General features: G+C 41.5%; 1 protein-coding gene across 1 annotated transcript in view; it reads left to right on the forward strand.

The window, feature by feature from the left end:
* CPNE4 (copine 4) overlaps window positions 1-14,189 on the forward strand; it is a 462,901-nt gene that overhangs the window by 246,143 nt on the left and 202,569 nt on the right. Inside the window, exon 2 of the mRNA XM_059921929.1 lies at window positions 830-1,009. Coding sequence (XP_059777912.1) covers window positions 830-1,009 — 180 coding nt within the window. The remainder of the gene's footprint in view (window positions 1-829; window positions 1,010-14,189) is intronic.

Consider the following 14,189-nt stretch of genomic DNA (forward strand, 5'->3'; position numbering starts at 1 on the left):
GACACTGCTTATGTCCTTCTGATCTCCTGCCAAGTCTCCCCTCTGGCTGCCTCCACCCAGAACCCAGAGGTCAAGGGAGCCCAGGAAAGTCAGTCCATAGAAGTCAGCCTCCAGGGGCACAGAGTATGGCAGAAAGTGAGAGAGAAATGGAAAGTTATTACCACAGAAGGCCTGGGAAGTCTTCGCTCCTGGAACATTAGAGCACAAAGAGACTTTTCATCCTCTAATCCTCTAACCCTCACTGGTTGATGAGGAAACTGAGGCCCCGGGGACTGAAATGACCGAGTCAACATGTGTAAACCCAACAAAAGGCACACTTGAGACCACAGGCAGTTATCTTCATATCCCTTTTCATGTCCTTCCCCTTCAGTATGCTGGGATTCATGAACTATGACACTCATACTAGAGTAGCGTTGGCTAAAATGGGGCTTCTACATGGTCTTTTGCCCTGACTGTGCCCCTCAGACTTCAGGAATTGAATATAGATTTCTTTTCTCCTTAACCCAAATGTGCCCTCAGACTCTTTCTCATCCTGAGGCTCCAGGCAGCCCCTATTAATCAATCCATCTCGTTGCCCTGTTATTTAACAATACAAGGTGCTCTAAATCCTTAAATACAAAGCTCAGATTATTCTATGATTTTCCTCCTTGAAACATGGCTTATTCTCTGAAGATGCATCCTTGAAGACATCCAAATTGCTCACCCTGGTGACTTGGTGGAGGGCATTGACAGTTTGGAATGAGACAGAGCACCGTAAGATGAATCCTCATGAAGGATAATGATACAAAGCCCTGATCCCTGATGAGTTTTCTCTTTCTCTCTTCTTCAGGTTGACAGAACAGAGGTGATTCGCACCTGCATCAACCCAGTGTATTCAAAACTGTTTACCGTGGACTTTTATTTTGAGGAGGTGCAGCGCTTGCGGTTTGAGGTCCACAACATCAGCAGCAACCACGATGAGCTGAAGGAGGCTGACTTCTTGGGCGGCATGGAGTGCACACTTGGCCAGGTGAGTCCACGGTGCCCTTCCTCCCTTTTTGCCTTCTGAGGGCCTTTCTCCTTCCTTTTGTCTTCTCTCCTCTCATTCAACCCTTGTTTTCTTTCTGCTGATTTTATTTCCTTTAACATGCAGCATTTCGTGATGTTCCATGCACTGCCATGTCCATTATATTCAACATTATACTTACATCTGGATGATGCTGCAAATATATCAAGTGTTATCTTGCAAAGATAATCATTTTTGCTTTCTGAATTCCTTCATTCTGTCAGTCATTTATTTAACGACTATTTATGGAGCACCTGCTCTGCTCCAGTTGAGTGTCTGCTATAGCCTTATCCTGATACATCATAATCTTCTATCTCCCAACTCAACTATGGGAACTGCCACACAGGGAGTATCCCTGAGTCACGTGTATTCCAAGCCTCTGGTGCCAAAAATAGCCCAAGAGAGGGCTAAATAGATATTTGGTGAATGAATAAATGCTTTACTTAATCCTCACAACAATGATGGGAAATAAACATCATTATTATATCCATTTGTCAGTGAGAAACGAAGACTTAGAGAGGTAAGTGACTTGCCTGAGGTCCTGCACTAACGAGGGCAGAGTTACAACCAGGTGAGCCTCACTCCACACCCCATCATCTTGCCTTTCTTACGCCTTTCCTTTTCCCCTTCCCTTACTGCTGTACCCAGAACTTGAGTAGGTGCTGAGGAGAAACCTAAATGAAGAAATAGTCCCTGTGCCCAAGACTAATTGGAGAAGGCACAGTATATGCCCCTCAAATAGAGCCATTCATGATGCCCTCTAAGCCATCATGAGACAGCATATCCTGGGCTCTGTACATAGGGTTGTGGGCCTGCAGGGAAGGGAGAGCTTTCTGTTGGGGAGAATCAGAGAAAGCATTGCGGAGCCAAACTTTGAAAAAATATGGTCCGGGGATTGAAGAAGAAGGAGGAGGGAAGCCTTTCAGGCAAAGCATAAAGCATAGAGGTCAGAGTAACCATGCAGGGCTAAGGGGCGGGAGGACCAGGCAGTCTTAATCAGGGTCAGATGCTGATTCACTAGGAAACCAGTGCAGCTTAAAATTCAGAGCCCCTCACTTGTGTGGACCCTTCCAAAGCTCTGTGTCACGTTTTTATTTGTAGTTTTGTACTTTTTTCACAAAGAAGGATTCCAAATTATATAAACCTCACAAAATCTGAATTAATCCCATGCAGAGGTAAGGGTCTTGTTTAGGGATTAGTAAGAAAAAGTCTGCCTGGCAGAGAGATGGCAAGCATGCATATTTGTTTGCTGTCTTCACCCTGCCTCATGCCACTTGTCACTAAAGGAAATTTCTCCCATGTGAGCACTGACAAAATAGACAAGCCCTCAGTTACCCTTTTCTGGCAAATATAGTGATTGATTTCATAAGATTGTTCCTTGCTTCTTCAGTAAAAGCCAAAAGCCTACTGTGGAAGTAGAGCTGAGGGGAGGCAGACAGAGAACCTGGGATGTTCTCCCTCATATATTATATGATGGTCATTATATGTCTCTCTCATGGCTTTTGGAAAGAGTCGAGAGCAGATAGTTCTAGAGTCTTGCCAGGTACAGTGTCCTATAAGTAGGCATTGAATGAATGAATGAATGAAAGAATAGTGGATTTGAGATGGAATTCTGCAATGTATAAATAAAATTAAAAGGTGACTAAAATGGCAGTTTTATAGATATAAAGGAACCATTCTAAGATTCTCCCTTAGACAATGGGCATCCCTTCTATGTATAAAAGTTATATTAAAAAAAAAAGTTATATTAAAAAAAAAAGTTATATTCTGTCCCAAGAAATAAATGTAGATCCATTAAGAATCATGTAAATAAAATATATTTTATCTAAAGCTTTCATAATTTTTTCTGTGTGAATGACCCTCAAACTTACATCTTTCATAAGGTTCATTTTCCCATATCCAGCCAGTCCTTGACCCTCTACTTTGTGCCAGGCAGTGTGCCAGGAGCCAACAATAGAGTGGGAGGCCAGAAGCATTGTCCTTGCCCTCAAGCAGCTCACAATCTAGTTGGGGATAAAGATGTAAAAAAATTAATTACACAAACAATTAATTAAATCACAACCATTCTTAAGGAGAAGTACAGAAGAGGAGAACAAACAATGAGAGGATGGCCTCAGGTGGACAAGGGCTCAAACAAGGCTTCCAGAGGGAAGTGACATTTCCACTGAAACTGGAAGGGAGCGGGAGCGTAAGCAGGGAGAGGAAACACATTCTGAGCAGATGGGAACGCTGTGTACAGAGTCTCTGGATTCAGGAAGGAGTTTGGCATATGATATCTTCATTTGGACTTCCCAAAAAGCCGACTCTGAGATAGGAAGTCAAAGGAGGTGTAGGAAGCACCATGGTGGAGTGGAGAAGTGAGGCAGGAAGAGGAGGGCAGCCTGGGAGGGTGTGTTGTCCAGCCAGCTACTGGACATGGGTAGCTGGAATGTAACGGGGCTACGACATTCTAGAGGCCAGTGCAGGGCAAACACCAAAGAGTGATCTCACCCTCAGGATGAGGGAACTGGAGCTTTTATACATGTGGGGGTGTATATACTCTCAACAGTCATTGAGGGCTGTTCCCAGCGTGGAAATAGTAATCCCCTAGCATTTATGGCTTATTGCATGGGTGGGAAAGACCAGAAGAAGTTTTCAAGCAAAGAAACACAAGTGCTAGTGGTCAGAAGTCAGTGCTGTGCACTCAGGTCATAGGGCCTGGGGATAAGAGCAGGTCACTGACAGCATCTGCTATATCGACTCTGGTTGTCCCCCACCCAGTAGCCAATCTCCTCCCTCTTTCAGCTGTCAGACCCTGATCATTTTCAGACGATTTTCCACCATGCAGAAAATGGCTCTATCCCTAGCTCAAAAAGTGAATCCTGAGGAATCTCCACCAATCATATGAATCCCATCCCCCTTTGCCAGACATTGGTTTAGGGGTGGGCTTGTGAGCAATTCTAACCAATAAGACATAAGAATTTTTCTTGGAAAGGTTTCCTAGCCTTAGCAAAAGAGATACACATGAAGATTCCTGGAACCACTGCAGTCGTCTTGCAGGAGACTGTGGATAAGAGCAGCCCTTGGGGAGGTCAGAGCCAAGAGATATGGCAGGACAGGCCTGACACCCCGTACCTGGAGCCCACCTACCTGTGGACTCCTCATTAGGAGGGAGTAAGCTGTCCTGCCGTCAAAGCCCTTTGGGGTGTGGTTTCCCATTACTTGAGTGTAAAGCATCAGGGTTGATATGGAGTAATGAGGAACTGAGAGATGGCCAGACGGCCTGGAGTGGAGGGAACAGAGAAACTGAGGGGTGCATTGGCATAATCGTCTTAATCTCTCAAGATGAGGAATATGTAGACATGAGCACTGAGGATGAATTACCAATAATCCTTCCTAAGTATATTTTGATGCTTTTGAAAGGGCTTTCAAACTGATCATTTCACCTGGCTTTTTTTTTTTAATTTATTTTTTTGAAGTATAGTTGATTTATAATGTTGTGTTAATTTCTGCTGTACAGCAAAGTGACTCAGTTATACATATATACATTTTTTTCATATTCCATTACAGTTTATCACAGGATATTGAGTATAGTTCCCTGTGATATACAGTAGGACCTTGTTGTTTATCCATCTCACATATGCTAGTTTGCATCTGTTAATTTCAAACTCCCATTTCACTTGACTTTCCCGACGACACTGGGAGGACAGGTGTCATCATCCACATTTCATAGTAAACAAACTGAGAAACAGAAAGATTCAATGCCTTGACAGAGCCAAGACAGAAATCAAGAGTTCTTGATCTTTAATTCAGAGCTCTTTCTTCTGCCATTATTTAGGAAAAGATAATGTGGGGAGGCCCCCTGTTGTGAGAAATTTTTTTGACATTGTGGCTTAAGGTGGGAAAAGGACATGAGCAGAAAGTCAACAATGCTTCCTGAGTCACACTACTTCACCCCCGGGTGACTTGCTGGCCTTACTGGGTATCCTGCATATACTTAAACAATGCACCCTCTCATAGTATAGGCCACGTGACAGGTGCCATTGACCTCTCCCACACTTTGGGGCGCCACTCATTGGCTTAAATCAATAAGGATGTCTTAATTTTGTGGCAACAGTGATTGATTCAAGGAATGCATGTAACTAATCTGGTGTAACGAGATGTAAATATATATTTCCTGGAGCCTTCTGGGAAAGAAAAGGTAGGGCTGTGAGGTGGAAATGGACCCTGCAAGAGAAGAATGTGGAGCTACTGGGGAAAAAGAGAGAAACTGAGTAATGTTCTTTACACTCTAGATAGAGTCTTGTCTGAAGCCAGCCTGCCCTGGGAATTTCAGCCAATAGCTTCCCTTTGGACTTCCTTGGTGGTCCAGTGGTTAAGAATCTGTCTTGCAATGCAGGGGATGCCAGTTTGATCCCTGGTCAGGGAACTAAGATCCCACATGCCTTGGGGCAACTAAGCCTGTGTGCCACAACTACTGAGCCCGCATGTCACAACTAAGACATGACACAGCCAAAAATAAACAAATTAATTAATTTAAAAAAATAGCTTCCCTTTGCTATAGGCTAATTCTTTTTGCTACTTATAATGTGAAGTCTAACTGATTGAACCATACTCCATAGAACCCCTTTCCCAAACCATAGAGACCTCTTTAAATTCCAAGCTCCTGTAACCCATCTCCATTTCATTCATGCAGCTCATTCTACATTGCCTTGAGAAGGTTTTTTTTATCAGCTCATTAAAATAATTTCTCTCTATAATTAGCACTTATTTTTATATTTATCTGGTCCCCAGATTACAAGATTACAAGTTTCTGAAACTAGAGGCCACATTCAGCACTTATTTGTGCCTAAGGCAACGTCATGCTTTATATATCACACGTGCTCAAGTCAAATTTATTGATTAGTTAATTTTGAAAGTTTCAGATCAGTATGAACTTTTATTTTGACAGGATAAGTTTCATTCTTTCATTTATTCATTTTTTTTAACAAGCATTTCGAGAGTGCCCTGGGTACACCAAATACTGTGCTAGGTGCTAGAGGCACAAAGATGAAAAAGAAAGGGGCCCTGCACCAGAAGAGCTTATAATTAGCTGAGAGACACAGACCAGTAAATAAATCATCAAAATGCATATTACTAAGTGCTATAATGAGTTGTGTTCCAAAGGCTATGGTGGAAAGACTTGCCTCTGCCTAGAGTTAAGCACTGAGGAGGTCTCATACGAAAAGTGTCTAACTCTGGACCGGAATCTCAAAGAGTGGGTAGGGATTCACCAGCAGAGAAAAGAAATGACTCTCCAGGCAAAATGACTGGTACACAACAAGGCACAGCAGCATGAGAACGTTAGAGAACTCTAAGTAACCCAGCATGGAGGGATGGGCAAGTGAGTTGGGAAAGGGATAAACGAGGCTAGGCAGGAGAGGAGGAGCTGACCATGTGATTTTATGAGGCTTTCACTAAAGTTTGGAGAGCTCGGACTTGATGCACTGAAGGCCCTGAGGGGCTTTAAGAAGGGCAGGGCCAAGACTGGATGTGTGTATTAAAAAGGTCACTTGGGTATTCCTGTAAATGGTGGATGGGTGAGGATGGATGTGGAGGCAGGGAAACCAGTTAGGAGGTTGTTATAATAATAGAAAAGAGCTGAGGAGAGCAGTGGTGATGAAAGTTGAGAAGAGGAGACGCAGAGGGGAGTTTGTTCAAGAGCACAACCAGCAAGTCTTAGATACTGGGTGCGGGATGAGAGGTCCACTGGCATCTGGCTTAGGTTACTGAAGGAGTGACTTGGCTGTCTTTGAGGGGAATTGGATGGAGGAGTGGGATGGGGAGTAGGATGTAATGCTGATGCCTTAAGCTCAGGATGTCTGTGAAGAGCCCAGAGGAGATTGCCACTTGGTGGCTTGACCACGTGGATCTGAAGATGACACAGATTTGGAAGCTGGCCCCCTATAGATGGTAGTTGGTAGCAGGAAAGTGATGAGATTTCTCAAAGAGGCTGTTTTATTTTTACTTTTGGAAGAAAATTCATTGAACATGCCACATATGAACAACTCATAAAGGGTTTTAAAAAAAATCATTGAGTATGTAAGAACATTTCATTTTCTTAGGTGAAAGTGTGAGCTTGATGTCTTGAAATCAAAATCCTTTTCTATGTGTAGAGTAACACACAGACAAATGCAGTTGTCATGAGAGCTCTGTGAAGGGGGGCAGACTTCTTCACTCTTCATAGTTTGACAAGTTGTGAACCTTTGGTGAAGATGGAAGTTTTTCTAGTTTTTTTCAAATTTTTCTCTCTACTATGATCAAGCAAAAAAAAAAAAATCATTTTTCTTCTTCATAACTTCAGCAATGAGAGAAGATTCCTTTTCCTTGCACTGTTCAGTTGGGCAGGGGTTGGTGGACATGGGAGCTGTAGGAATGGCATGGTCAGGTCTGAGGCACTGTTTCATGATGCTGCACCATGAAGCTGGGTGGACTAGGGTCATATCCTAGCTCAGCCGTGCTCAGGTGTATGTCCAGAGGCAAATTCCTGCAGCTACTTAAACCTCAGTCTCTTCATTTGTAAAATGGATATAATAAGGCTGGCCTCAAAAAATAGTGTGACGGGGGAGGAGCATCAGGATGGCAGAAGAGTAAGACGTGGAGATCACCTTCCTCCCCACAAATACATCAGAAATACATCTACATGTGGAACAACTCCTACAGAACACCTACTGAACACTGGCACTCAGACTTCCCAAAAGGAAAGAAACTTCCCCACGTACCTGGGTAGGGCAAAAAAAAAAAAAAAAAAAAAACAGAGACAAAAGAATAGGGACGGGACCTGCACCAGTGGGAGGGAGCTGTGAAGGAGGAAACGTTTCCACACACTAGGAAGCCCCTTCGGGGGCCGAGACTGCGGGTGGCAGAGGGGGGAAGCTTTGGAGCCATGGAGGACAGTGCAGCCACAGGGGTGCGGAGGGCAAAGCGGAGAGATTCCCGCACAGAGGATCACTACCGACCAGCACTCGCCAACCCGAGAAGCTTGTCTGCTCACCCTCTGGGAGGGGTCAGGGCTGGGAGCTAAGGCTCTGGCTTCGGACATCGGATCCCAGGGAGAGGACTGGGGTTGGCGGCATGAACACAGCCTGAAGGGGGCTAGTGCACCACGGCTAGCCAGGAGGGAGTCCAGGAAAAAGTCTGGAGCTGTGATTTATGTCATAGAGTGTTCTGCCTATATTTTCCTCTAAGAGTTTGATAGTGTCTGGCCTTACACTTAGGTCTTTAATCCATTTTGAGTTTATTTTTGTGTATGGTGTCAGGGAGTGTTCTAATTTCATACTTTTACATGTACCTGTCCAATTTTCCCAGCACCACTTATTGAAGAGGCTGTCTTTTCTCCACTGTATATGCTTGCCTCCTTTATCAAAGATAAGGTGACCATATGTGCGTGGGTTTATCTCTGGGCTTTCTATCCTGTTCCATTGATCTATGTTTCTGTTTTTGTGCCAATACCAAACTGTCTTGATTAATGTAGCTTTGTAATAGAGTCTGACGTCAGGGAGCCTGATTCCTCCAGCTCCATTTTTCGTTCTCAACATTGCTTTGGCTATTCAGGGTCTTTTGTGTTTCCATACAAATTGTGAAATTTTTTGTTCTAGTTCTGTGAAAAATGCCAGTGGTAGTTTGATAGGGATTGCATTGAATCTGTAGATTGCTTTGGGTAGTAGAGTCATTTTCACAATGTTGATTCTTCCAATCTAAGAACATGGTATATCTCTCCATCTATTTGTATCATCTTTAATTTCTTTCATCAGTGTCCTATAATTTTCTGCATACATGTCTTTTGTCTCCTTAGGTAGGTTTATTCCTAGATATTTTATTCTTTTTGTTGCAATGGTAAACGGCAGTGTTTTCTTAATTTCCTATCAGATTTTTCAACCTTAACATATAGGAATGCAAGAGATTTCTGTGCATTAATTTTGTATCCTGCTACTTTACCAAGAGAAATGGAAATAAAAACACAAATAAAAAAATGGGACCTAATGAAACTTAAAAGCTTTTGCACAGCAAAGGAAACCATAAACAAGACCAAAAGACAATGCTCAGAATGGGAGAAAATATTTGCAAATGAATCAACGGACAAAGGATTAATCTCCAAGATTTACAAGCAGCTCATGCAGCTCAATAACAAAAAAACAAACAACCGAATCCAAAAATGGGCAGAAGACCTAAATAGACATTTCTCCAAAGAAGATATACAAATTGCCAACAGACACATGAAAGAATGCTCAACATCATTAATCATTAGAGAAATGCAAATCAAAACTACAATGAGATATCATCTCACACCGGTCAGAATGGCCATCATCAAAAAAAATCTAGAAACAATAAATGCTGGAGAGGGTGTGGAGAAAACGGAACACTCTTGCACTGTTGGTGGGAATGTAAATTGATACAGCCACTATGGAGAACAGTATGGAGGTTCCTTAAAAAACTAAAAATAGAACTACAATACAATCCAGCAATCCCACTACTGGGCATATGCCATGAGAAAACCATAATTCAAAAAGAGTCATGTACCAAAATGTTCATTGCAGCTCTATTTACAATAGCCAGGACATGGAAGCAACCTAAGTGTCCATCGACAGATGAATGGATAAAGAAGATGTGGCACAGATATACAATGGAATATTACTCAGCCATAAAAAGAAATGAAATGGAGGTATTTGTAGTGAGGTGGATGGAGTTAGAGTCTGTCATACAGAGTGAAGTATGTCAGAAAGAGAAAAACTAATACAGTATGCTAACACATATATATGGAATCTAAGGAAAAAAAAAAAGGTCATGAAGAACCTAGTGGCAAGACGGGAATAAAGACACAGACCTACTAGAGAATGGACTTGAGGATATGGGGAGGGGGAGGGGTGAGATGTGACAGGGTGAGAGAGTGTCATGGACATATATACACTACCAAATGTAAAATAGATAGCTAGTGGGAAGCAGCCGCATAGCACAGGGAGATCAGCTTGGTGCTTTGTAACCACCTAGAGGGGTGGGATAGGGAGGGTGGGAGGGAGGGAGATGCAAGAGGGAAGAGATATGGGAACATGTGTATATGTATAACTGATTCACTTTGTTATAAAGCAGAAACTAACACACCATCGTAAAGCAATTATACTCCAATAAAGATGTTTAAAAAATAAAGAAATAAATAAGTAAAATAAATAAAAATCAGATATTGAAATATACATTTCAAAGTGGCAAAATTGTATAAATTGTATAACTCTCACATGAGGGAAAATATTAATAAGGTATAGTTCCAATCAATTTTGAAATTTCTTAAAAGATAATCTTGAAGGTTTTTTGTTTTGCTTCATTTAATCAAATATTCAGATAAACATAATTAAATCTATTGACCTTTTTTCCATTTGTAGTATGTATCACACAATACACTTACAATACAAAATAAACACACTGGATCAGGAAAAAAAATGCATGAAGAAAAAAGAAAAAAAAAAAAGTCTGGAGCTGCCGAACAGACAAGAGACTTTTTCTTGCCTCTTTGTTTCCTGGTGCACAAGAGGAGGGGATTAAGAGCGTTGCTTAAAGGAGCTCCAGAGACTGGCGTGAGCCGTGGCTATCACTGCGGACCCCAGAGACGGGCATGGGACGCTGAGGCTGCTGCTGCAGCCACCAAGAAGCTTGTGAGCAAGCACAGGTCAATGTCCACACCTGCTCTCCCGGGAGCCTGTGCATCCCACCACTGCCAGGGTCCTGTGATCCAGGGACAACTTCCCCGGGAGAACGCACAGCATACATCAGGTTGGTGCAACGTCACGCCGGCCTCTGCCACCGCAGGCTCGCCGCGCACTCTGTACTCCTCCGTCCCCCCGGCCTGAGTGAGCCAGAGCCCCCTAATCAGCTGCTCCTTTAACCTCGTCCTGTTTGAGCGAAGAACAGAGGCCCTCAGGCGACCTATACGCAGAGCGAGTCCAAATCCAAAGCTGAACCCCAGGAGCTGTGTGAACAAAGAAGAGAAAGGGAAATTTCTCCCAGCAGCCTCCAGAGCAGCAGACTAAATCTCCACAATCAACTTCATGTACCCTGCATCTGTGGAATACCTGAATAGACAAAGAATCATCCCAAACTGAGGAGGTGGACTTTGGGAGCAATGATATATATATATTTTTTCCCTTTTTCTCTTTTTGTGAGTGTGTATGCATATGCTTCTGTATGTGATTTTCTCTGTATAGCTTTGCTTTTAGCATTTGTCCCAGGGTTCTCTCTGTCCGTTTTTTTTTTTTTTTTATTACTTAAAAAAATTTTTTTTCTTAATAATTATCTTTATTTTAATTATTTTATTTTATTTTATCTTCTTCTTTCTTTCTTTCTTTCTTTTCTCCCTTTTATTATGAGCTGTGTGGAGGACAGGCTCTTGGTGCTCCTGCCAGGTATCAGGGTGGTGCCACTGAGGTGGGAGAGCCAAGTTCAGGACACTGGTCCACAACAGACCTCCCAGCTCCACGAAATATCAAATGGTGAAAATGTCCCAGAGATCTCCATCTCAACCTCAAGACCCAGCTCCACTCAATGACCAGCAAGCTACAGTGCAGGACACCCTATTGCAAACAATTAGCAAGACAGGAACACAATCCCATCCATTAGCACAGAGGGTGCCTAAAATTATAATAATGCCACCGACACCACAAAACACATGAGCAGACGTGGAACTGCCCACCAGAAACACAAGATCCAGCCTCATCCACCAGAACACAGGCACTAGTCTCCTCCACCAGGAAGCCTACACAACCCACTGAACCAACCTTAGCCACTGGGGACAGACAACAAAAACAATGGAAACTATGAACCTGCAGCCTGCATAAAGGAGACCCCAAACACAGTAAGTTAAGCAAAATGAGAAGACAGAGAAACACAACAGATGAAGGAGCAAGGCAAAAACCCACCAGACCTAACAAATGAAGAGGAAATAGGCAGTCTCCCTGAAAAAGAATTCAGAATAATGACAGTAAAGATGATCCAAAATCTTGGAAATAGAATGGAGAAAATAAAGAAACGTTTAACAAGGACCTAGAAGAACTAAAGAGCAAGTAAACAGTGATGAACAACACAATAAATGAAACTTAAAATTCTCTAGAAGGGATCAATAAAAGAATAACTGAGGCAGAAGAATGGATAAGTGACCTGGAAGATAAAATAGTGGAAATAAGTACTGCAGAGCAGAATAAAGAAAAAAGAATGTAAAGAATTGAGGACATTCTCAGAGACCTCTGGGACAACATTAAACACACCAACATTCGAATTATAGGGTTCCCAGAAGAAGAAGAGAAAAACAAAGGGACTGAGAAACTATTTGAAGAGATTATAGTTGAAAATTTCCCTAATATGGGAAAGAAAATGGTTAATCAAGTCCAGGAAGCACAGAAAGTCCCATACAGGATAAATCCAAGGACAAACATGCCAAAACACATATTAATTAAACTACCAAAAATTAAATACAAAGAACAAATATTAAAAGCAGCAAGGGAAAAACAACAAATAACACATAAGGGAATCCCCATAAGGTTAACAGCTGATCTTTCAGCAGAAACTCTGCAAGCCAGAAGGGAGTGGCAGAATATACTTAAAGTGATGAAGGAGAAAAACCTACAACCAAGATTACTCTACCCAGCAAGGATCTCGTTCAGATTTCATGGAGAAATTAAAAGCTTTACAGACAAGCAAAAGCTAAGTAAATTCAGTACCACCAAACCAGCTTTACAACAAATTCTTAAGGAACTTCTCTAGTCAGGAAACACAAGAGAAGGAAAAGACCTACAATAATAAACAAAAAACAATTAAGAAAATGGTAATAGGAATATACATATAGATAATTGCCTTAAATGTAAATGGATTAAATGCTCCAACCAAAAGACATAGACTGGCTGAATGGATACAAAAACAAGACCAATACATATGCTGTCTACAAGAGACTCACTTCAGACCTAGGGAAATATACAGATTGAAAGTGAAGGGATGGAAAAAGATATTCCATGCAAATGGAAATCAAAAGAAAGCTGGAGCAGCAATTCTCATATCAGACAAAATAGACATTAAAACAAAGACTATTACAAGAGACAAAGAAGGACACTACATAATGATCAAGGGATCAATCCAAGAAGAAGATCTAACAATTGTAAATATTTATGCACCCAACACAGGAGCACCTCAATACATAAGGCAAATACTAACAGCCATAAAAGGGGAAATCGACAGTAACACAATCAAAGTAGGGGACTTTAACACCCTACTATCACCAATGGACAGATCATCCAAAATGAAAATAAAAAAGGAAACACAAACTTTAAATGATACATTAAACAAGATGGACTTAATTGATATTTATAGGACATTCCATCCAAAAACATCAGAATACACATTCTTCTCAAGTGCTCATGAAACATTCTCCAGGATAGATCATATCTTGGGTCACAAATCAAGCCTTGGTAAATTTAAGAAAATTGAAATCATATCAAGTATCTTTTCCGACCACAATGCTATGAGACTAGATATAAATTACAGGAAAAAATCTGTAAGAAGTACAAACACATGTAGGCTAAACAACACACTACTTAATAACCAAGAGATCACTGAAGAAATCAAAGAGGAAATCAAAAAATACCTAAAAACAAATGACAACGAAAACTCAACGACCCAAAACCTATGGGATGCAGCAAAAGCAGTTCTAAGAAGGAAGTTTATAGCAACACAATCTTACCTCAAGAAACAAGAAACATCTCAAATAAACAACCTAACCTTACACCTAGAGCAATTAGAGAAAGAAGAACACAAAAAACCCCAAAGTTAGCAGAAGGAAAGAAATCATAAAGATCAGATCAGAAATAAATGAAAAAGAAATGAAGGAAACGCTAGCAAAGATCAATAAAACTAAAAGCTGGTTCTTGAGAAGATAAACAAAATTAATAAACCATTAGCCAGGCTCATCAAGAAAAAAAGGGAGAAGACTCAAATCAATAGAATTAGAAATGAAAAAGGAGAAGTAACAACTGACCCTGAAGAAATACAAAGGATCATGAGAGATTACTACAAGCAAGTCTATGTCAATAAAATAGACCACCTGGAAGAAATGGACAAAATCTTAGAAACGCACAACCTGCCGAGACTGAAC

Source organism: Balaenoptera ricei, chromosome 4 (assembly GCF_028023285.1).
Source record: "Balaenoptera ricei isolate mBalRic1 chromosome 4, mBalRic1.hap2, whole genome shotgun sequence".
Lineage (NCBI taxonomy): Eukaryota > Metazoa > Chordata > Mammalia > Artiodactyla > Balaenopteridae > Balaenoptera > Balaenoptera ricei.